The following is a 23,932-nucleotide window of genomic DNA, read 5'->3' as shown; positions in this document are numbered from 1 at the left end:
CTCTGAAGGGCACTAAGGGAGTCAGAGCAGATCACACAGTGAGTGAGCTGGTGCCTCCGGACATAGTGAACAGCCTGACAGAGCAGAAAGCTCTGCGGTAAAAAATGTGCACTGGTCGAGAAGCCAGTATTGAAACTTATCCCTGACGACAAAAGCACAGTAAACACCTTGGGCGGACTTTGAACCATCTGTGCTCAAAAATATGCTATCGGCAAGTTGTGAGCGAAGTTAGAAAAATTTGCAGCTCGGGGGTCGAATCCTTCGGGAACGAGCAGAGGTCAAAATGAACACAAACCTGTGCCTGAAGCCAAGGTGGCAGGAAATGTGAACTGCAGCTGCTGAAGCAAGTGACGAAAGCGGACTCCGGGAGGCCACAGAGAAGAAACGTACATCTGGTATTGGCGGTCAAGAATGTCAAAAAAGGTTCAAAGGTTGGGTGGCCTGGCATGGAACAAAGCCGACACGCATACGGAGGGTGTCACGTCGGTATGACAGTGGTAGTTCACCGGCTTCTGCGTATAGACTCTCAACCGGGCTAGTACGGAAGGCGCCAGTGGCGAGAGGGATCCCCAAATGGTGGATTGTACTTAGACGGCGTAAGATGGACGGCCGTGCAGAGGAGGAGACAATGCATACATAATCCAACTTGGAGCGGACAAGAGATCGATAGAGGCGGAGGACAGTACGGTCAGCTCCCCAAGAGGTACCACTCAATACACGAAGGACATTGAAGGACCGGGTGCAGCGTGCAGCCAGGTAGGACACGTGGGGAGACCAACTGAGTTTCCTATAACGGGAGAGCATTTTGGCCCACTCGCAAGGACTGTGGAAGAAACACCTTGTACCGCCAGAAGTTGACGCAAACGGATTTGGTAGCAGAAAAGCGGGAACCATTTGTGACACTCCAAGAATAGAGACGGTCCAGACAGCGTTGCAGGAGACAAGTCCGCTGGGAGCTGCAATAAATAGCAAAGTCGTCAACGAAATAAGCCGGAAATGCCAGCTGGAAGGCAGTCCATAATTGGGTTGATGGCTATGGCGAAGAGGACGACACTGAGTACGGAGCCCTGAGGCACCCCGTTCTCCTGCGAAAAGGTGTGGGCTAAGGAGAAATCCACATGTACCCGGAAAACGTAATCTGTTAAAAATTGCCGGATAAAAGTGGGAAGACGATCACGAAGGCCCCATGTGTACATAGTACGTAGAATACCAGTCCGCCAGCAGGTATCATGGGCTTTCTCCAAATCAAAGAACACGGCCACTGTCACTTCTGCAGAAAATTATTCATGATTAACGTCGACAGGGTGACGATATGATCAAACGCTGAGCAGCGCTTTCGGAACCCACACCGAGCATTAGTTACAAGATGGTGCGACTCCAGCCACTACACTGGTCGACCATTGATCATGCGTTCTCTCACCTTACAAACGCTGCTGGTAAGGTAAATTGGGCGATAGCTGGAAAGAAGAGATTTATCTTTATCAGGCTTAGGTAGGTGAACAACACTAGCTTCACGCTAAAGCGTGAAAAATATACCGTCAATCAAAATACGGTTGTAGGTATCGAGCAGAAAGTGATTTCCCGCAGGAGGAAGATTCTGCAGCACGAGGACGTGTATTGTATCGGGCCCAGTAGCAGAAAACCTGGATGAGGAGGGAGCACACTCGAGCTCCCTCATAGTGTTTTAGCATTCTCGATTCAAAGAGAGAAAAGATTACACGAGCCGCGTCCGCCTGTTTCCGAGGAAAATAGGCAGGATAGTAGTGGCTGAAGCTTAAAACCTCCGCAAAGTACCGGCGCAAAGCGTTGGAAACGTCTACATGGTCGACTATGACGTTTCCCGCCAGTCAGACAAGGGAGCGTCGAGTGAGCGGTAGTCCCAGAAAGCCAGCGCAGGCCACCCCAAACTAGAGAGGACGGACTAAATCTGTTCAACGAGCTGGTGAAGGAAACCCAGCATGCTTTCTTGCTTACCTTTATAGTGCAACGGCACTGCGCACGTAGTTGTTTGTAGAGGATGCAGTTCGTTAACGTAGGATGACGGTGAAAGACACGAATCGCACGTCGTCGGGCACGAATCTCATTGCCGCACTCTACAGTCCACCAAGGCACCGGGACCCGACGGGGAGTAGTAGGAGGGAGAGAGGATTCGGCAACCGAGAGAACAACGTCCACGAGATGCTCGACCTGATCAGCTGGGAAACGGCCGTTCATCAAAGACTGCCAAGGAGGAATAGAGCCTCCAGTCAGCAAGAGGATTTCCAATGAGCGGTCTGCTGTGGCGGGGTATGACTGCACAGGCGAATCACACAAGGGAAGCGGTCACTCGATTAAGTATCGGAAAGAGCACACCAGTCGAGACGCCGAGCGAGCTGGGCAGAGCAGATCGAGAGGTCAAACCGGGATGCATGGAATTAGAGAGAAACGTGGTTTCGCCGGTGTTAAGGCACACAAGATTCGTATTGTCAAGAAGATCCGCCAAATGAGAACCTATCGGGAGGCAACAAGCGAGCCCCAAAGAGGATGATGGGCATTGGTGTCACAGAAGCAGAAGGGGTGGAGGAAGCTGAGCAACGAGCTGCCTCAGGTCCGTCCTACTTACAGCAGAAGACGAAGGGACATAAATGGTGCAGAGGGAAACGGTAAATTCGGGAAGGAAAACATGAGCAGTAACTGCTTGGCTTGCAGGTGGGTTTGCACGGGGACAGGACGATGACAAACATCTCTTAGAAGCAGCATGACCCTCACCATGAGCAGGAATCCCCGCCATAAGGGGAAGGTTCATCCGTGGCGAAGTAAAATGGGAAAGAGCAAAATGGTCTTGAGGACGTAGTTTCGTTTCTCGGGGACGGACTACAAGCAGACATTGCGATCGTAGGAGCAGCTGGAGGTCCATCCTGTTAGACCGAAGGTCACGGATATTGCACTGTAAAAGGGCCATAATATTTAGGAACACCGGAGAATGAAGAAAAAACACCTCGACGGCCGCTTAGGGTGGGCCGTCGAGGGAGGATTGCAAGTGGAATCCACAGGTCGATCAACGGAGCTTCAGTTGAAAAGGGCCGACGAGTCGAAGAGGGGGAAGACTGTCTTTGGATTACTGTTTTGACTTTTGGTGAATTGTAGAAGAGCAAGACTAGTGAGAACACGAGGTACACAAGAAATCTTAGCGGGAGTAATCCTTTTTGAATTGACAGTTCGCAGGCTGCGTTGCAACCGTCTTCGTCGGTGAGGGCGAAGAGCAGGTAGCAGAATCTACATTCCGGGAAGCGGGAGACGGAGTGTCAGCTTTAAGGCGAGGCTACTTAGCCACCATCGAACTGAACTGTAAGTCACAAGGTTATGTAGCCACGTTCTTTTTGTGGGAAGCGGAGAGGCTAACAATGTGCTGTAGTTCCCAGACAAAGGGACAGTGTTTACAGCTCACCAACAGATTCGGGGCAACAGGAAACGGTCCCTTTTCCTTCACCCTTATCTCTTGAAGGGCACTACAGGAAGGAGCGGGAAAGAGCACTACAAGAGAATATTCCGGGAAGTGAACCAACTTAAATGTTTGGCGTCTCCATGGAGTCATTACATTTACTTGCTTTAATAAGTAATTGCGGAAAAATTTGCGCAATCTGGATCTACTTTTCCTTCAGTGCGATGTAGATTTTGGGAATAATTTGTACTGTTATCTTTCCTACCTTATGACTTTTCTGGCTGTACGATGTATATGACCACTTATCCATAACTTTTATTTTAAATTAATTGTTATGGCGTACTTTGGATATATGGTATTTTCAAAATCAGCTTCTATGTTATAAGGGATCCGACTGCTGCTCTAAGACATGTAATAAAATTATCTCCTTCCTACGAGTATGCAAAACCGTTTGCTTGACAGTTTTCATTTCTGTTGTATGAACTGTAAATGTATGATGGGTTTTGTCCCAGTGCTTGTGCAAAAGGGTATAACTAGATATCGATATATTCTTTTGGTACAAAGCTTTTATAGTTTAAAGAGAACACTGTTCCCTTATACCTAAGTTCTGTTTGTATCATATGAGAAAATTTTCTATAAATACTAGGTGTGATAGTGGAGGTATATACCAAGAGTACAGGGCTATTACAAATGATTGAACCGATTTCATAAATTCACTGTAGCTCCATTCATTGACATATGGTCACGACACACTACAGATACGTAGAAAAACTCAAAGTTTTGTTCGGCTGAAGCCGCACTTCAGGTTTCTGCCGCCAGAACGCTCGAGAGCGCAGTGAGACAAAATGGCGACAGGAGCCGAGAAAGCTTATGTCGTGCTTGAAATGCACTCACATCAGTCAGTCATAACAGTGCAACGACACTTCAGGACGAAGTTCAACAAAGATCCACCAACTGCTAACTCCATTCGGCGATGGTATGCGCAGTTTAAAGCTTCTGGATGCCTCTGCAAGGGGAAATCAACGGGTCGGCCTGCAGTGAGCGAAGAAACGGTTGAACGCGTGCGAGCAAGTTTCACGCGTGGCCCGCGAATAATTGGCTCATGCCGCAACTGGAGACCGACAGCGCCGACTTCATCTTTCAACAGTATGGTGCCCCACCGCAATTCCATCATGATGTTCGGCATTTCTTAAACAGGAGATTGGAAAACCGATGGATCGGTCGTGGTGGAGATCATGATCCGCAATTCATGCCATGGTCTCCACGCTCTCCCGACTTAACCCCATGCGATTTCTTTCTGTGGGGTTATGTGAAAGATTCAGTGTTTAAACCTCCTCTACCAAGAAAAGTGCCAAAACTGCGAGCTCTCATCAACGATGCTTTCGAACTCATTGATGGGGACATGCTGCGCCGAGTGTGGGAGGAACTTTATTATCGTCTTGATGTCTGCCGAATCACTAGAGGGGCACATATCGAACATTTGTGAATGCCTAAAAAAACAGTTTTTGTATGTGTGTGTGCAAAGAATTGTGAAAATATGTCAAATAATAAAGTTATTGTAGAGCTGTGAAATCACTTCAATCGTTTGTAATAACCCTGTATTTCGTACACTTGTCTCTATCCAACATATAATTCTTTGCAATTTGTAACACTAGTTTTCACTCACGAGTGCGCTAAACGATCTGTGCATCCACACTGTGCTTTTAAAACATTCAGCTGTCATAATTACGATGATTTTTAATTTATATAAAGTGTTCACATGTCCCAAAGGGACGAATGAGGTGTGTATCATCACGTCGTTAAATAGAATAAAAAATTGTTAGTCTCCACCCTAAAAACAATTTTTTTAACACGTAATGTGTTTCATGACGTTTTGACCTGCTATATTGTGACAACATTGTCTTATAACCACTGTAAGTATTTGACTTCTTGGTTTCAATGTAATATTTTACGTAAATTAAGAACTTTATACCTGACTCCCTACGACAGATGGCGGTCACTGTGTTATAACAAATTCTGTTATATTTGATGTCATGTTATTTGTGTATTTTTCTTTTTACTGGTCCTGTAATCTGACAACATATAATTTTACCTGTTGATTTTTATTCTTACATGTTTAAGTTGTTTGAAAATAACACGCCAGCGTATGTTGGCAAGGTGCATTTCCCCTTTTTTTGCTATGCCTTTTTTAATGTACAATTTTAAAATTGAAATATTCAATTAATGATTTGCAAGTGCGCTTTAGTATTTTGTGGTAACCTCTTGCCAAATAAAGTATTGTTAATCCTTCACGTGACACGCCACATAGAGGGCGTTCCAAGTCCCTGTCATTCCGAGGTCTGCTGTATAGGTGAATGTAAACAGCGGCTTTAGTTATTTCGATCGTTTGTCAGTTTTGGTTACTGATAGTAACTTTATACCAGTGCCTACGAGTTTCAATTGTACACCACAGGTATGTTCTTTCCAACGGTTGGTTTATACTCAGGTTATTTGTGGATTTTGTTTTTTTCACTGATCGCTATGTGAAATTTTTTAACTTACAGCACTGAAGATGATCACTATGTGATTGAAAATCGATTTCACTATCACTAAACCATCAATATTACGGCCAACGCTGACCTTCCTTTTAATTCAACGCAAATGAGCTGCAAGAGCCAATGTAGGCACGGGGCATCTCCGCAAGAGTGTGAAAAAGGACAGGAGGAGAGAAGAGAAGACGAGCAGCACAGAAAGAAGCTGTGTTGCGAGGGCTGGGGCCCCGTGGTCGGCGAGCACGTAGGCTTACTCACCAAAGACGGTGAGCCATCTTGGGGGGGGGGGGGGGGGGGGTAAGTTAGTTTGGCTGTAGTGATTTTTTAAGTAAGTCTTCATATTTTCCGTTACTTCCCCCTTTACGTTTATGTCGTTAGTTTATAACGAGATGAGACTTAAGAAGGTGTCAAGAATTTCTGTTTTTGAAGAAGTATATATTTTGAATTTGTTCTTGGTGGTTGGTTGCTTGGTTTAAAAGCGAGAAAAGAGACCGAAATACGAGGTTATTGGTCCCTTGCTAGTAATAAAACAATGCCACAAGTGTGAGAATAAAAAAGAGGAAACATGACAAATCGGAAAGGAAGGAAAAGGCACAAAAACGAAGGGAAGGCAACGAACACTAAAAGGAAGAGGACAAGAAAATAAGAGCCGCTAGAAACAGAAGAGAGTAAAACATGAAAGATTACAGAGGCTGGCCAACCATGAGAATAAGAAGGGAAAGCCAGCCACTCTGCAACACATTAAAACCGCCACCCTAAAAGCAATAGGGTGGAGGACAGAGGGACAAAGGACATGCGCTAAAACCTACATAGCAGTATAAAACCCACTCTCACGGATAAAACGTAAAACTAGAGACGCTATGGAGGCACTGTCGCCCAACACCGAAGGCAGAGTGCTGGGAAAGTTAAAAGTCTACCGCAGAGCGGCTAAAAGTGGGCAGTCCAGCAAGAGGTGCACGACCGTCATTTGGGAGCCACAGCGACACTGAGGTGGGTCCTCGCGACGGAGTGGGTAACCATGCGTTGGCTGTGTATGGCCAATGCGGAGCCGGCAGAGCACAACTGATTCTCTGGGAGAGGCCTTCTTGGTAGACTTCCACACAGTCTCCTTAATGATACGCAGTTTGTTGTGGGTGCTGTTATGCCATTGTGTCTCCCAAAGCCGGAAAACCCCGCGGTGTAAAACAGAACGCAGGTCAGCTTCGGAGACGCGTATCTCCAGAAGCTGTTTCCGCGTCGCCTGTTTGGCCAGCCTGTCAGCAAGTTCGTTGCCAGTGATTCCGACGTGTCACGGGGTCCACACAAACACCACGGAACAGCGGGACTGTTCCAGGGCATAGATGGACTCCTGAATGGACGCTACCACAGGGTGGCGAAGGTATCACTGGCCGATAGCTTGTACGCTGCTCAATGAGTCAGTACACAGGAGAAATGACTCGCCAGGGCATGAGCGGATGTACTCAAGAGCATGAGAGATGGCCACCAGCTCTGCAGTGAAAACACTGCAGCCAAGTGGCAAGGAGTGCTGCTCAATATGTCCTCCATGAACATAAGTGAAGCCTACGTGACCGTCAGCCATTGAGGCGTCGGTATAAGCCACTTCAGAGCCCCATGACACGTCAAGAATCTAGAGGAAGTGATAGCGGAGAGCGGCGGGGTTAACGGAGTCCTTAGGGCTATGGAAAAGGCCCAGACGAAGCTGCGGTCGAGGCGTACACCATGGAGCCGTACGTGAACGGACCGCAAGTAGAGGAGTTAACTGGGAAGGACACCAGTTTGGAGAGAAGGGTCCGCACGCGAACCGCAATCGTTAGTCCCAATCTGGGCCGCCGATGCTGGAGATGGAGTGCCGCAGGCGGGGAAAGGAGAAGGTAATTCGAATGCTCAGGGGAACTATAAATGTGTGCTGCGTAACTGGCGAGCAGTTGCTCACGTCTGATCTGCAGTGGAAGGACCCCAGCTTCCACCAGTACGTTTGTCACCAGATCGTCCTAAAAGCTCCTGTCGCTAATCGCACCCCACAGTGTCCCACAGGGTCGAGTAAATGCAATGCTGAAGGTGCTGCCGAACCATGAACCACACTCCCATAGTCAATTCTGGATTGGACAAGGGCTTTGTAGAGCTGCAGCAGCATGCAGCGATCTGCACCCCAATTGGTGTTGCTAAGGCAACGGAGGGCATTGAGATGCTGCAAGCACTATTGCTTAAGCTGCTGATGATGGACCCAAGTCAGTCGAGCGTCGCAAAACAGTCCTAGGAATTGATATGTCTCCGCTACAGAGAGTGATTCGTCATTAAGGTAAAGTGCGGGTTCCGGATGAACGGTACGACGCCGAGAGAAGTGCACGACACGACTTTGCGGCTGAAAACTGGAAACCGTGTGCTGCAGCCAATGACTGCACCTTGTGGATGGCTCCCTGGAGGGGCCGTTCAGCAACAACAGTACTGGAGCAGCAGTACGAAACGCAGAAGTTGTCTGCATACAGAGGTGAGACGGAGGGCCCGACAGCTACTGCTAGACCGTTATCGGCCACTGAAGAGACGATACACAGCTCTGCGGGACTCCATTCTCCTGCATGTGGATGAAACTATGGGAGTGGCCAAGTTGGAAAGTACGGAGCGACAGGAAGTTTTGGATAAAAATCGGGAGTGTTCCCAAGAGACCTCACTCATACAATGTGGCAAGGATATGATGTCAAGTCGTGTCGTATGCTTTACGTAAGTCAAAAAAGACGGCAATAAGGTGTTGCCGTCTGGGTAAGGCTGTTAAGACGGAAGACTCGATGGACACAAGATTACCAGTGGTAGAGCGACCCTGGCGGAAGCCGCCCTAACATGGAGCCAGCAAGCCACGTGACTCCAGGACCCAGCCCAACCGCCGACATACCATACGTTCCAGCAGCTTACAAAGAACGTTGGTGAGGCTTTCCATATCAAGCGGGTTTTTACCAGGTTTGAGCACCGGAATGATGGTGCTCTCCCGCCATTGCGACGGAAAGACGCCCTCGCACCAGATCCGGTTGAAGATGACGAGAAGATATCGCTTGTAGTCAGATGAGAGATGTTTAATCATCTGGCTGAGGATGCGGTCAGGCCCAGAAGCTGTGTCGAGGAAATGTGCAAGGGCACTGAGGAGCTCCAACTCTGGAAATGGAGCGTTATAGGATTCACTGCAGCGTGTAGTGAAAGATTACGTTCCCTTCCAGCTTCGATTTGAGTGTGTGAAAGGCTGGGGGTTAATTCTCTGACGCAGAGGCTCGCACAAAGTGCTCAGCAAAGTGCTCGGCAATCGCGTTTGCGTCTGTACATAACTCGCCATTTATGGTAACACCAAGGACAGCTGTTGGGGGTCTGGTACACCCAAAAAGAAGTCTGATCTTTTACAGACTTGGGAAGGAGACGCATGGCAACCAATGGTGGACACACATGTCTCCCAACACTCCTTCCATTGTCTGATAAGGTAGCGAACACAGACACGGATCCGTTTAAAGGCAATGAGGTGCTTCAGGGAAGGGTGCCGCTTATGCCGCTGTAGAGCTCGCCGACGCTCCTTAATTGTTTCAGCGACTTCCGGCGACCACCAAGGGACTGCCTTACGCCTCTGGCACCCTAAAGAGTGAGGGATCGCGTTTTCTGCGGCAGAAACAATTGTGCTAGTCACCTGCTCAACCATCATATCCATGTTACCGTGTGGGGGAGATTCAGCGGTGACAGCAGAGGTGGAAGTTCCCCAGTCCACCCTGTTCGAAGCCCATCTGAGCAGGCGTCCGTGTGCCTGACACTGGGGCAGAGACAGGAAGTTGGGGAAGTGGTCACTACCATGCAGGTCGTCATGTGCTCTCCAGTGGATAGATGGGAGAGGTCTTGGGCTGCAAATTATTAATTCAATGGCCGAGTAACTACCAGGAGCCACACTGAAACGTGTGTCGGCCCCAGTATTTAAAAAGCAGAGGTCGAATTGCGACAGTAAAGTTTCGACATCTCTGCCTCGACCAGTAAGCATGGCACCACCCCACAAGGAGTTATGGGCATTGAAAGCTCCCAGAAGTAGCAAAGGTTTAGGGAGTTGATCAGTGCAGCTAATACATTCTGGGGCACTGCACTATCTGGAGGAAGATATGCATCGCAGACAGTTATTTCCTGTGTCGTTCTTATTCTGACAGCCACAGTTTAAAGAGGGGGTTTGAACTGGCACAGTTTCACTACAGACCGAGTTTAGGACGTAAACGCGAACTCCAAATAACACTCCATTGTAGTCCTTACGGTTCATGTAATTTCACTTATAGCCACTGAGAGCAGGGGGTCCACATTGCTGGGAACCAGCTTTCTTGGAGGGCAATGCAGACAGCAGGTGTAAAGCTTAACAGTTGCCGTAGCTCAGCCAGGCGGTGGAAAAAAAAAACCGCCGCAATTCCACTGGAGGATAACAGTGAGATTGGGAAGGCCTGACACATTCAGTGAGGCAATTTACTCCTCAGTCACCAGCTGCCACCGATTTATTGTCTGAGCAGTCTATATGCATTGTATCTGAGGGCGAGATCTAGGTTCTCAGCAGACGCCAAAATCTCCACCCAATCCTCAGCCACAGAGCTTGTAGGTAGCAGTGGTGGAGGGCCACCGCAGTTTCCTTGGTCTTAGCGGTTTTCTATTTGGATTTCTCTCGCTGCTCCTTGCGTTTACCTGGCTGGGAGGCCTTCAGTGGCTCAGTCTCTGGGACTGAGGATGAGTGTGAAGCCATACAACCAGCTGCTTTTGGGCCCTCAGCCACTGGCAAGCGTCATCTTTTCCACTAGAAGAAACCTGGGAAGGGAGTGACCCAAGGAACCCCTTCATAGCGAGAGAAGCTGAAGACGACTTACGCTTCTCCAGCTTAGAAGTGGGGACGGACGTCCATGATGGTTTGGGGGGGGGGGGGGTGTTGCTCTCGAAGTAGGTGGTGCAGGAGCAACAGGGAGGGAGATGCCGCCGCCGCCGCCGCCGCCGCCGCCGCCGCCGCCGCCGCCGCCGCCCCCCCCCCCCCCCCACCAAGGGGGCAAGTGTAGGCTTCTGCCTCAGAGGTGACCTGGGTTGGCGGAGCTGATCGTGCCAGAACTGTTGTACCGGCGGCGTAAGATGACGTCATAGGCACAGGATGCAGGCGTACAAATTCTCTTAGCCTCTGCATATGTCAGTCTGTCCAGGGTCTTTTACTCGATTTTCCTTTCTTTCTGGATAATCCTGCAGTCAGGTGAGGAAGGTGAATAGTGCTCTCCACAGTTGACAGATAGGAGGCGGGGCACATTGAGTATTGGGATGCGATGGGCGCCTGTGATCTTATCATGTGACGCTGGAAGTACAGCAGGAAGACATATACCCGAAATTCCAGCACCACATCGGGGGAGGGATATAGGGCTTCACAGCGGAGCGGTGGACCATCACCTTGACCTTCTCGGGCAATGTATCATTCTCTAAGGCCAAGATGAAGGCACCGGTGGCGACCTGATTATCCTTCGGACCCTGGTGGACACGCCGGACGAAATGTTTACCTCGCAGCTATAAATTGGCGTGCAGCTCATCGTCGGACTGCAAAAGAAGGTCCCTGTGAAATATCTTACCCTGGACCATATCTAAACTCTTATGGGGCATTATTGGAACAGAAACATCCCCCAACTTGCCACAATCGAGTAATGCCCTTGACTGGGCAGAGGATGCTGTTTTTATCAAAACTGACCCAGAGCGCATTTTGGACAAGCCCTCCACCAGCCCCAAACTGTTCCTCCAAATGCTCCACAAAAAACCGAGGCTTCATGGACATGAAGGATTCCCCATCAGCTCTCGAACACACAAGGTACTGGGGCGAATAAGATCCGCTTCCATCCTTAGCCTGACGTTCCTCCCGTGGTGTGGCCAGGGAGGGGAACGATTTGAGGTCTTACTTCTGTGTGTTGCATTGAGCTTGTGATTGCTTAGAGACTGCTGGTGTTTGACCACCAGAAACAGATAATGTACTATGCTTCATCACGTGTCATCCACCCAGATGCCACCCAGATGCCACCCACTCTGACCATGGCGCCGCGCCCCGCCCATGGCATCCTTCGAAGATGGTAGGTGGAGCACTCTTCTCAGCTGCTGTGATAACTGGTGCCAGCAAGTGACGAGCATACGCTAAAGTACAAAGATGCTCCGCCTACCTCTTCTCCCTCCACCCCACATCAACCAATCAGTATAAAAATGAGTTCACATAATCGTCAAAACGTAAAAAAGTACAATAATAACATAAAATAGTTATGTATAATATCTCTTTACAACCATGGAATTATTTAAATATTGTATAAAATATCAATTAAAAGCTTGAAAATAACTGTACAGATGATGTTTAGTCAGTGTACCCTCTATGGGCTAAGGTGGTACTACCAGAATGGTTTCAAAGTCAACGATGTTGTGGAGGTATCTGACATTGCGGCATCGTATCGATATGAGAGATGTGACTCGACTGCAGGTATACATCTATGCTAGATTCAGTCTCTTATTAAAAGTCATAAAACTGATTTATTAAAAATGGAGTAATATTTCGTAATATTTCTAGTTGGAAGTTTAAAATTGTGATATACATATTTACGTAGTGTCCTAAGGTACATTTCTGCCATGGATACAACAGGGTACTATGATTTTCTGAACAAAGGAGTACATGTGTGTTCATAGAATTTCGCCAAAGAGATCATAAAAATGTTTTTCACGAAAATCTAACTGTTCATTGAGAACGACTGACGGTTCATCTCTATAATGGGCATATATCTCTATCTCCTCCAAAATATTTAATAATAAGCCTTTATTAGCGTAATTAAGGACCTGCTAATTCTGTTGTACCGTCCCTTCAGCATGCTTATTAAAAGTTATGTGATGGTTAAAGACTGATTTTGTTCGTGCGGTACCTGATTTACGTTCTTTGTATCGCGTAGTATAGCTCCAGCCTGTTTGGCCAATGTATATTTCTCTACAATAACCACATTGGATCTTGTAAACCCCTGATCTGAGAAATCTATCGTCATTACCTACGGTATGTCTTAATTTATTTTGCAAAGTATTCTTAGTTTCAAATGCTATTGTTATTTCAGAATTCTTAAACAGATTACTGATCCTACCTGATATGTTCCCCATGTGTATTTATGAGCTCCTATTAGTGGTGTACTTAGTGACTGTTGCATTTTATTAAAGATAATGTCAACTTGACATCAAAAGAATTAGTCTTCGCAATCTGTTTTAGAATAGTTGTTTCTTTTCTAATTTCATTTTCTTCAAGGGGTAATTTTAACATCCGGTGGATCATTGACTTAATGTTTTTTATATTTGTTAGGATGACATGACATAGCACTAATGATATCAGCAGTTGTAGGTTTTCTGTATATGGCCAAGCAATGTTTGCCATTGTTATTAGATATAACGAGATCCAGATAGTTAACATGTTTTTGATTTTCATGTTAAACTGTAAATTGTACCTTTGGATGTTGTTGTTGAGGTCTTCAGTCCTGAGACTGGTTTGATGCAGCTCTCCATGCTACTCTATCCTGTGCAAGCTTCATCTCCCAGTACCTGCTGCAGCCTACATCCTCTTGAATCTGGTTAGTGTATTCATCTCTGTGTCCCTCTACGATTTTTACCGCCGACGGCTGCACTCCAATACTAAATTTGTGATCCCTTGATGCCTCAGAACATGTCCTACCAACTGATCCCTTCTTCTAGTCCAATTGTGCCACATACTCCTCCCCAATTCTATTCAATACTTCATTATTTATGTGATCTACCCATCTAAACTTCAGCATTCTTCTGTAGCACCACATTTAGAAAGCTTCCATTCTCTTCTTGTCTAAACAATTTATCGTCCATGTTTGACTTCCATACATGGCTACACTCCATACAAATACTTTCAGAAACGACTTCCGGACAATTCAATACATGTTAAATTTCTCTTTTTCAGAAACGCCTTCGTTGCCATTGCCAGTCTACATTTTATATCCTCTCTACTTCGACCATCATCAGTTATTTTGCTCCCCAAATAGCAGAACTCCTTTATTACTTTAGTGTCACATTTCTTAATCTAATTCCCTCAGCATCACCCAACTTAATTCGACCACATGTCATTATCCTCGTTTTGCTTTTGTTGATGTTTATCTTATCCCCTCCTTTCAAGACACTGTCCATTCTGTTCAACTGCTCTTCCAAGTCCTTTGCTGTCTGACAGAATTACAATGTCATCGGAGAACCTCAAAATTTTTATTTCTTCATGGATTTTAGAACAGACTCAGAATTTTTCTTTTGTTTCCTGTACTGCTTGCTCAATATACAGATTGAATAGCAGCCACTGCTTCCCTTTCATGTCCCTTGGCTCTTATAAGTGCCATCTGGTTTCTGTACAAATTGTAAATAGCCTTTCGCTCCCTGTATTTTACCCCTGCCACCTTTAGAATTTGAAAGAGTATTCCAGTCAACATTGTCAAAAGCTTTCTGTAAGTCTACAAATGCTAGAAATGTAGGTTTGCCTTTCCTTAAACTTTCTTCTAAGATAAGTCGTAGGGTCAGTATTGCGCCAACATTTCTACGTAATCTTCGCCGAGCTCAGCTTCTACCAGTTTTTCCTTTCGTCTAAAGAATTCGCGTTAGTATTTTGGAGCTGTGACTTATTAAACTGATAGCTCGGTAATTTTTACATCTAGTACAGAATTCAATTTTGTTGTAAACCTATCTATTTAAAAAAAATTTTAATCACTGTTCCGAATATGTTTATTAAAACTGAATTAGATTTATTTTACATACCACTGTGGGACATTTGATTTGCTAGTGAATCATGTGTGAATAGCATGCATTATTGATTCGTCTGATGTAGTGGTTTGTAAGTACTGACTTATCTTCAAGTACACAGGCACAGTGCCTATATTTTGCGTTATTTTCGTCTGTGTATACTGTACATCTTTTGTGTTTTTGTTGCTTAGTCTTCCAGAGATCGGTGTAAAAATAGAAAATGGTAAGAAATGAAGCTGAGTGTACAACCGATGCCCCCCCCCCCCCAGCCAAAGTCACAGTCACGTGCGCGCCGGCCGGAGGCAGACCGTGTCGCCCCCTGGACCCACCTGGTGGCTGGCCCGGCGTCGTCGCCGCCGCCGACGCCTGGGGCGGCCGGGTCGGCCTGCGCGTCGCTCGGCTGCGGCGCGGGCGAGGCGAGCTTCAGCGCTTTGAGGCGGCCCCTCACGTCGCGCGTGTCCCCCGACGACTCCTCCTGGACAGACACGTCGCGCCAGCTGGCGTCGTCGTCGGTGCCCTCCTGCCCCTCGCTGGCCGGGCTGCAGCAGCTCTCCGGGGTGGACAGCTGCCGCCCCAGCAGCGGGCGCCCGGTCTGCAGGAGGCGCTTCTTCACTGCGTCCTGCAAGAGGCTCTCCTCGGCGTGGGCCCTGTGCAGAAGACCGAGCTCGTCACTGCCAAAGTGGAGAATTGTATCTAAGACCAGGATACGTACAGGGTAGTCAAACTGTCTGAGAAGCAAGTAACAGTGTAGGTCGTGCTGAGAGCTGAAGAAAAAAAAAAAAAATTTCCACACGTTGCGCCATTTTCAAGTTAACTAGCATCGAAGGTTGGCTGGAATACTCTTTCAAATTCTGAAGGTGGCAGGGGTAAAATACAAGGAGCGAAATGCTATTAACAATTTGTACAGAAACCAGATGGCAGTTGTAAGAATCGAGGGGCATGAAAGTGAAGCAGTAGTTGAGAAGGGAGTGACACAGGGTTGTAGCCTCTCCCCGATGCTATTCAATCTGTATATGGAGCAAGCAGTAAAGGAAACAAAAGAAAAATTCGGAGTAGGCATTAAAATCCATGGAGAAGAAATAAAAACTGAGGTTCGCCGATGACATTGTAATTCTGTCAGACGCAGCAAAGGACTTTGAAGAGCAGTTGAATGGAATGGACAGTGTCTTGAAAGGATGAATATGAACAAAAGCAAAACAAGGATAATGGAATGTAGTCGAATTAAATCAGGTGATGCTGAGGGAATTATATTAGGAAATGAGGCACTTAAAGTAGTAAAGGAGTTTTGCTATTTAGGGAGTAAAATAACTGATGATGGTCGAAGTAGAGAGGATATAAAATGTAGACTGGCAATGGCAAGGAAAGCGTTTCTGAAGAAGAGAAATTTGTTAACATCGAGTATAGATTTAAGTGTCAGGAAGTCGTTTCTGAAAGTATTTGTATTGAGTGTAGCCATGTCTGGAAGTGAAACAAGGACGATAAATAGTTTGGACAAAAAGAGAATAGAAGCTTTCTAAATGTGGTGCTACAGAAGAATTCTGAAGATTAGATGGGTAGATCACATAACAAATAAGGAGGTATTGAATAGAATTGGGGAGAAGAGTTTGTGGCACAGCTTGACAAGAAGGGACCGGTAGGTAGGACATGTTCTAAAGCATCAGGGGATCAGAAATTTAGCATTGAGGGCAGCGTGGAGGCTAAAAATCGTAGAGGGAGACCAAGAGAAGAATACACTAAGATTCAGAAGGATGTAGGCTGCAGTAGGTACTGTGAGATGAAGAACCTTACACAGGATAGAGTAGCATGGAGAGCTCCATCAAACCCGTCACACGACTGAAGACAAAAACAACAACATAGCATCGAAGTTACCCAGTGACGTAACTGCGCGCACTAATCCAAGCGCCATGACTATGCAGTTAGTGTCAGCTCTCATAGCAACGATTATGGCTTAACACACTACTCAGCCTTTGACTTGGGTCCGATATTACTGTCCCATATCCACTTCTTCCGTCACGTGTTCCGTTTCGGGGAACGGAATCACCAACACGTTTGAGTACACCAGCTGTGACGGGCCTCTAATTTGCGCGCACACTGGCCTCAGTATACAGTTCACTGCTAATTAACTCTGGAATGGTTGAACGTAAATTTTTCTTCATGTCTGAGCACTCCAAAGGGTCTTACAAAAGTTTCAGGCTGTTTCTGACCATCGTACACATAACTGCTATAAAGTTTTGGCAAGGTGTCTAATATTTTTCTGGGAAAGTTATAAAATTGCTAGGTGTTTTCTGATCTGGCACAGGGAGACTACAAAAATCAAAAATGAAACTACATATTTATAAAGCAAGCTACCATACTTTTGTGTCTGGAAACTGGCTTATCCTAAATGTGTTTGATAGTTTAACAGTTAACAATGTAACATCTAATAAATGAAAAGTTGAACTTCCACTACAAATGCTTGATGAAAAGTTGAAAGGTGACTCAATCTAAACTTCAATTTTCGTATAATTCAAACATGTACATATTTTACGATTTATTCATTGCAGCAAGGGTAATGGAACCGCTATCTTGAATTGCTAACAACTACTGCTAAGCACAAACATGAAACTTTCCGTATTCCACTTTGTGCAAATCCTTTTGCAGTCGGCGTGGACTGGTGAATTTCAACTGATCTGAGATATACTTTGTCCATCTGAACATCCTCACACTTTACGTGGTATTGCTTAACGTGTTCACTGTGACAAGCTGCGTTCATTATAGCTGATTGATAGAGAGAACTTAACTCCATTGAAATTGTTAAAAGATTTTTGTCTGGGGATCTTTTAAATGTCAAATTATATTTCTTTCGAACTCTGCTTTAAATACACTACTAGCCATTAAAATTTCTACATAGAGAAGAAATGCAGATGATAATCGGGTATTCATTGGACAAATATACTAGAACTGACGTGATTGCATTTTCACGCAATTTGGGTGCATAGATCCTGAGAAATCAGTACCCAGAACAACCACCTCTGGCCGTAATAACGGCCTTCATGCGCCTGGGCATTGAGTCAAACAGAGACTGGATGGCGTGTACAGGTATAGCAGCCCATGCAGCTTCAACACGGTACCACAGTTCATCAAGAGTAGTCACTGGCGTAATATGACGAGCCAGTTGGTCGGCCACCTTTGACCAGACGTTTTCAATTAGTGAGAGATCTTGAGAATGTGCTGGCCAGGGCAGCAGTCAAACATTTTCTGTATGCAGAAAGACCAGTGCAGGACCTGCAGCATCCGGTCGCGCATTATCCTGCTGAAATGTAGGGCTTCGCAGGGATCGAATGAAGGGTAGAGCCACGGGTTGTAACACATCTGAAATGTAACGTCCACTGTTCAAAGTGCCGTCAATGCGAACAACGGTTTTTTTTTTGTGTTTTTAAGGTGCACAACTTCAACGGTCATTAGCGCCCAGACTACGTTAGGAATGCACCGCGAGTCACAAGTTTAAAACAGCAACGAAACTGAAAACACGATAAAAGACAGACTGACAGGCATAGGATTAAAAAACAGCATAATCAAATGTCCTTAGAGAGGGTTGTCAAGTTGATAAAATGAAGAACGCGAGCAGCTGCTCGTGGGTCATCCGCTAAAATGGCATCTAAAGTACATGGTAGGTTAAGATCTAGACGCAGTGTGTTAAAATCCGGACACGACATTAAAATGTGGCGGATCGTCAGCAATTGCCCACATGGGCAGAACGGCGCCGGCGCAGCCGTCAGCAGATGGCGATGGCTGAACCGGCAGTGTCCAATTCGTAACCGGGCCAAAACTACCTCCTCCCGCCGAGAAGGGCGTGAGGAGGACGTCCAAGCCGCGGGAAGGGGTTTCAAGGCCCGAAGCTTGTTGTCTGTAAGTGCAGCCCAATCGGCATGCCACAGCGATAAAATGCGCCGACATATGACCCTGCTACAATCTGACGAAGGGACACAACAAGAAGCTGTCCGAGGCTGGAGGACCGCAGCCTTGGCCGTGGCATCTGCAGCTTCGTTCCCAGGGATACCGACATGGCCAGGAACCCACATAAAGCTAACCGGTTGGTTGGTTGGTTGTTTGAGGTGTAAGGGACCAAACAGCGAGGTCATCAGTCCCTTGTTTCAAGTCTACTCCATTCTGCTAACGAGACATCTCAGAAAAGTCAGAACAATAAAACGGAAAAAGGGAAAAACGTAAAAGGGCAGTCACGTTGTCATTGGTAAAAACAAATGAGGAAAGTTGGCAAGAGAAACGAACCCAACACTATGCTGAAGCAGCATAGGCAAGACCACGTGTGACTTAAAAGGTACAACTGCTATAACGCAGAAAGTACGTATGGGAATAGAAAGACTAACCAAGCCTTAAAAAGAAGGGGTAAAAACTGAGTAAAAGGGGAAGGAAAGAGGATTCCGGTCAGGGAGGTGAATCGGGAATCTCTGAACACTGCCTACAGTGGGAGACACCCAAACACTCACCGCCCTGCCCCAACACCATAGAGAGATTAAAAACTTTAAAACTGAGAATAAAAACCACTCTCCCGGAGGAAACCGAGAACCAGAGAGACCATCCAGGAATCGTCAGCCAACATCGAAGGTAAAGTGTGGAGGAGTCTGTACTTAACACGCAGAGCTAAAAGAAGGGGGCATTCAACCAAAATGTGGGCCACTGACTGGAAGGCTCCACAACCACATAGCGGGGGTGGCTCATCACGCAAAAGAAAACCATGGGTCAGCCTGGTATGGCCAATGCGGAGACGACACAGTGTGGTCGAGTCCTTTCGGGAGAGGCGAAAGGAAGAACGCCATGGGCCTGGTGTCACCTTAATTGCACGAAGTTTATTAGACAGTGGAGTAGCCTCCCAAGAATTGGCCCATGACTGTGCGAAGTGGGATTTGATGTGAAGCCGTAAATCCGCTGCAGGAGGGGTTACGGACAACGGGGGGTAAGTAACTGCTCCCACAGCCAAACGATCAGCGAGCTCATTACCCGGGATACCCACATGGCCAGGGACCCAAAGGAAGTCAATAGAACAAGCAGCACGGTGAATATCAGCGAGATGGTCATGGATGGCAGAGACCAACGGATGGCGCGAAAAACACCAGTCAATAGCAAGAAGGCCACTCATCGAGTCCGTACATAACAGAACGCGATTGTGTTGGGATCGTTTAATAAAGGTCCATGCAGAGGCACACCGTATAGCCACCTGGAGCTGCCGTTCTGCAGATGCCATCGAGGAGGAACTAACCCAAACGCAGAAATCATCCACATACAGGGCAGGAGCGAGCAAGGGACCGACAGAGGCCACAAGTCCACCGATAGCAATGAGGAAAAGGACACTCAAGACTGAACCCTGTGGGATGCCCGTCTCCTGGGTCCGTGGAGAACTAAAAGCAGTACCAACTCGAACTCTGAATGACCGATGGATCAGGAACTGGCGGATAAAAATCGGGAATGGGCCCCGAAGACCCCACTGATGAAGGGTTAGTAAGATGTGATGGCGCCAGGCCGTGTCATAGGCCTTGGGAAGGTCAAAAAACACTGCAACCAAATGGCGGCGCTGGGAAAAAGCCTGCCGAACTGCGGATTCCGAGCGAAGTAAATGATCGATTGGAGACTGTCCCTCTCGAAAGCCACACTGGTAAGGGGACAATAGATCCCGAGATTCGAGAACCCAAGTGAGCCGACAGGCTACCATCCGTTCAAGTAACTTACAAACAACATTGGTCAAACTAATTGGCCGATAGCTGTCAACAGATAGGGGGCTCTTACGAGGCTTAAGGACAGGAACCACAATGCTATCCCTCCACTGAGAAGGGAAGTCACCCTTGAGCCAGATACAGTTAAACACCTGAAGAAGATGTTGCCGTTGTGAAGCACTGAGATGTTGAAGCAGTTGGTTATGAATGGAATCTGGGCCAGGAGCCGTATCATGAGAAGAAGATAGAGCAGAAAGAAATTCCCATTCAATAAAAGGTTCGTTGTAAGATTCTGGCTCACAAGTGGTGAAACATAAGGTGAGAGCTTCAGCCTGCTGTTTTTGATGAAGGGAAGCAGCTGGATAGGAGGCTGACGCTGATGCCACTGCAAAATGGGTCGCAAGATGTTCTGCGAGAACTAATGGGTCCGTACAAATGCCATCTGGGAGGTGAAGGCCTGGGAGGGTGGACTGCCGATGGCAACCTTGGAGAGAGCGAAGTGTAGCCCATACCCGTGACAGAGGGACAGTGGAACCAAGGGAAGAAACGAATCGTTCCCAACATATCCGCTTGCTCTGTTTGATTAAATAACGGGCTTTAGCGCGAAGGCGCTTAAAGGTAGAAAGGCTGGCTACAGATGGGTGCCTCTTAAACTGTTGCAAAGCTCGACGGCGATCACGGATGGCAATGGCAATGGCCGTACTCCACCACGGGACTTGCCGGCGACGAAATGGCCCAGAAGAGCGCGGGACAGCAAGGTTAGCAGCGCGAACAATCGCGTCAGACACGTCACGTAGGACGTCATCAATACAACCCGACAAAGAGGGAGAAAACTCGACCTGTGCAGTGTATAGAGGCCAATCGGCGCGGTGGAAAGACCAACGAGGTAACCTGTCCATCGGGGAGCGGGAAGGGAGCGTGATAATCAACGGGAAATGGTCACTATCACAAAGGTCGTCGTGTGGCGACCAGTGTAATGAAGGGAGGAGAGAGGGAGAAGAAAGAGAAAGATCAATGGCAGAAAAGGTACCATGACCAGCACTGAAATGAGTAAGGGAGCCATCATTAAGAAAGCACAGGTCGTGGTCTGCAATAAATTGGTCTATAAGAAGACCTCGTCGAGATGGAAGAGCACTGCCCCACAAAGGATGATGAGCATTAAAATCCCCAAGGAGGAGGAAGGGAGGATGAAGTTGCTGAAGAAGGGTGGTTAAGGCAGCAGGTGTAAGTGTCCTGTCAGGAGGGAGATAAAGATTGCATACTGTGACTGCAGAGTCTAAGTGGACCCTAACAGCAACTGCTTCCAACGTAGTTTGGAGAGGAATCTACGTGCTAGCAATGTCTGTACGGACCAACGTACAAACGCCACCAGAAGCCCGCAAGGGTCCGACCCGATTTCGACAGAAAACACGGAACCCACGGAGGGTCGGTGAGTGAGCATCAGTAAAATGAGATTCCTGGAGAACCACACAAGCTGCAGAGTAGGACGAAAGAATGGATTTCAATTCCGGAAGGTGACGATAGTAGCCATTACAGTTCCATTGGAGAACCACAGAATGATGGTTTAAATGAGGGCAGAACACGCTAAATCCAGTCATACCGCCGGTTCCCCACCAGTCACCGACAAGGAGGGGGCGACATCCATGAACGACAGGTCATAATCCGGTTGTGAAGTCGGGGAAGGGACCTCCGGTGACACCAGAGGCTCTTTGTCCTGGGACTTATGTTTCTTCTTTTCAGGCTGAGATCGAGGAGGGCTGTGTGACAAAGGAGCCAGCTGCATCAAGATCAGGAACCGAAAGAGACCGGGCGACCTGGGGGCCGATAGACCGCGGCTCTCGCGGTCGTCACGCGGTAGCAGACCTTTGGCCTGGAAGGTGCCGGGAAGGGGCATACCGGGAGAGGCGCCCTTGACCGGCAGACGCCGAAGGAGTGGGACACTTCTCCGGCTGGGGAGGGGGAGCAGCGCCCATAGGAGAAGGTGTGGGAGCCACAGGGGAGGGGGGGAGGAGAGGGGTCCAGGATGGGGGTAAGGAAGGGGGAGGAAGGGGTGTAGATGTAACCAAGGTGTAACTAGATGTCATGGACACAGGGTGCAGTCGTGCATATTTCTTACGGGATCGAGGGACTTATACTCCTGTATCTTTTTTTCTTTCTTATATACTGGGCAATCTGGTGAACGTGGAGAATGACTACCATGACAATTTACACATACAGGAGGGGGAACACAGGGACTCCCCTCATGGAGTGGACGTCCACAGTCACCACAGAGAGAGTCCTGAGAACAGCGAGAAGACATGTGGCCAAAACGCAAGCATTTAAAACACCTCATAGGAGGTGGGATGTACGGCTTCACATCACAGCGATAGACCATAATCTTAACTTTCTCAGGAAGGGTATCCCCTTCAAAGGCCAGGATAAAGGCACCAGTATCAATACGATTATCCTTAGGACCCTTCTGAACACGCCGAACAAAGTGAACACCCCGTCGTCCGAGATTGCCCCGAAGTTCCTCATCAGTTTGAAGGATGAGGTCCCTGTGAAAAATCACACCTTGTACCATATTTAGAGACTGGTGAGGGGTAATGGACACAGGAATTGTGCCAAGATGGGTACAGGCACGAAGGGCCGCAGATTGGGCAGCTGAAGCGGTTTTTATCAGCAACGAACCCGACCGCATCTTGCTCAGGGAGTCCACTTCGCCGAACTTGTCTTCAACGTGTTCCACAAAGAATAAAGGTTTGACACTGGTGAAAGTATCTCCATCAGTCCTGGAGCAAACTAGATAACGGGGGAAAGGTTTTGCCCCTAGACGACGGGGTAGCCATGGAAGGGAAGGCTGAAGGGGCAAGAGAAGCAGCACTTGAGGAATCAGTTCCATGCAGAGAGACGGCCGCAGAAGAACGGCCAGAGTTTTGGACCCGTATGTGTTTCATTTGCATAGCGTCCGCCCTGATACCACCCACTCTGATCAGGGGCTCTCCTCACGGGCGCCATTCAGCCACAGCAAGGGTCATCTGGCACGGCAGCTATTGCCGGGAGTTCTGATGCTCCAGGATGACGAGCAACCACTCCATGCCACGCATGAGGTGGTCACAGCTCAGGTATCAGAACTGTGATCCCTGTGTGTTCAGGGGGCTCAACCAAAAGGGTACATAGCGACCCCACTACACGGGCTGGCTACCGTGCTGGCTATGCACCCTAGTATCAGATAACTACGTGAAAGAAAAGGTGGAATGTACTAGGAGGGCGCACGTCGGAGACACTAGGTAAGGTGCTCTTCCCCAAATTGCTCACACTACGGAGGAGAAATTTTGTAATGGAGGTCAAACCCCAGAGGGGGACCAAGGAATGCCAAAAGGAAGAGATGATTACGCAACAAAGCCGGAGTGTAAAACCAACAGAACCAGGAGGATAGCAGGGCCAGCATAAGCAAGGACGCCAAGAGAGGGAGAGGAGAGGGCGAGGGGAAAGGAGCATGGAGGGGAAAGGAGGGG

General features: G+C 47.6%; 1 protein-coding gene across 1 annotated transcript in view; it reads right to left on the bottom strand.

Annotated features, from left to right (window-relative positions):
• The window catches only part of LOC126416589 (neurofilament heavy polypeptide-like), a 190,768-nt gene that overhangs the window by 59,211 nt on the left and 107,625 nt on the right, over positions 1-23,932 (bottom strand). The window contains exon 7 of the mRNA XM_050084342.1: positions 15,057-15,455. Within this exon, the coding sequence (XP_049940299.1) occupies positions 15,057-15,455 (399 nt within the window). The remainder of the gene's footprint in view (positions 1-15,056; positions 15,456-23,932) is intronic.

The sequence above is a fragment of the Schistocerca serialis genome, chromosome 8 (genome assembly GCF_023864345.2).
Source record: "Schistocerca serialis cubense isolate TAMUIC-IGC-003099 chromosome 8, iqSchSeri2.2, whole genome shotgun sequence".
NCBI classification, from domain to species: domain Eukaryota; kingdom Metazoa; phylum Arthropoda; class Insecta; order Orthoptera; family Acrididae; genus Schistocerca; species Schistocerca serialis.
The sequence above is the reverse complement of the archived record's forward strand: the minus strand, read 5'-3'. Positions and strand labels throughout refer to the sequence as shown.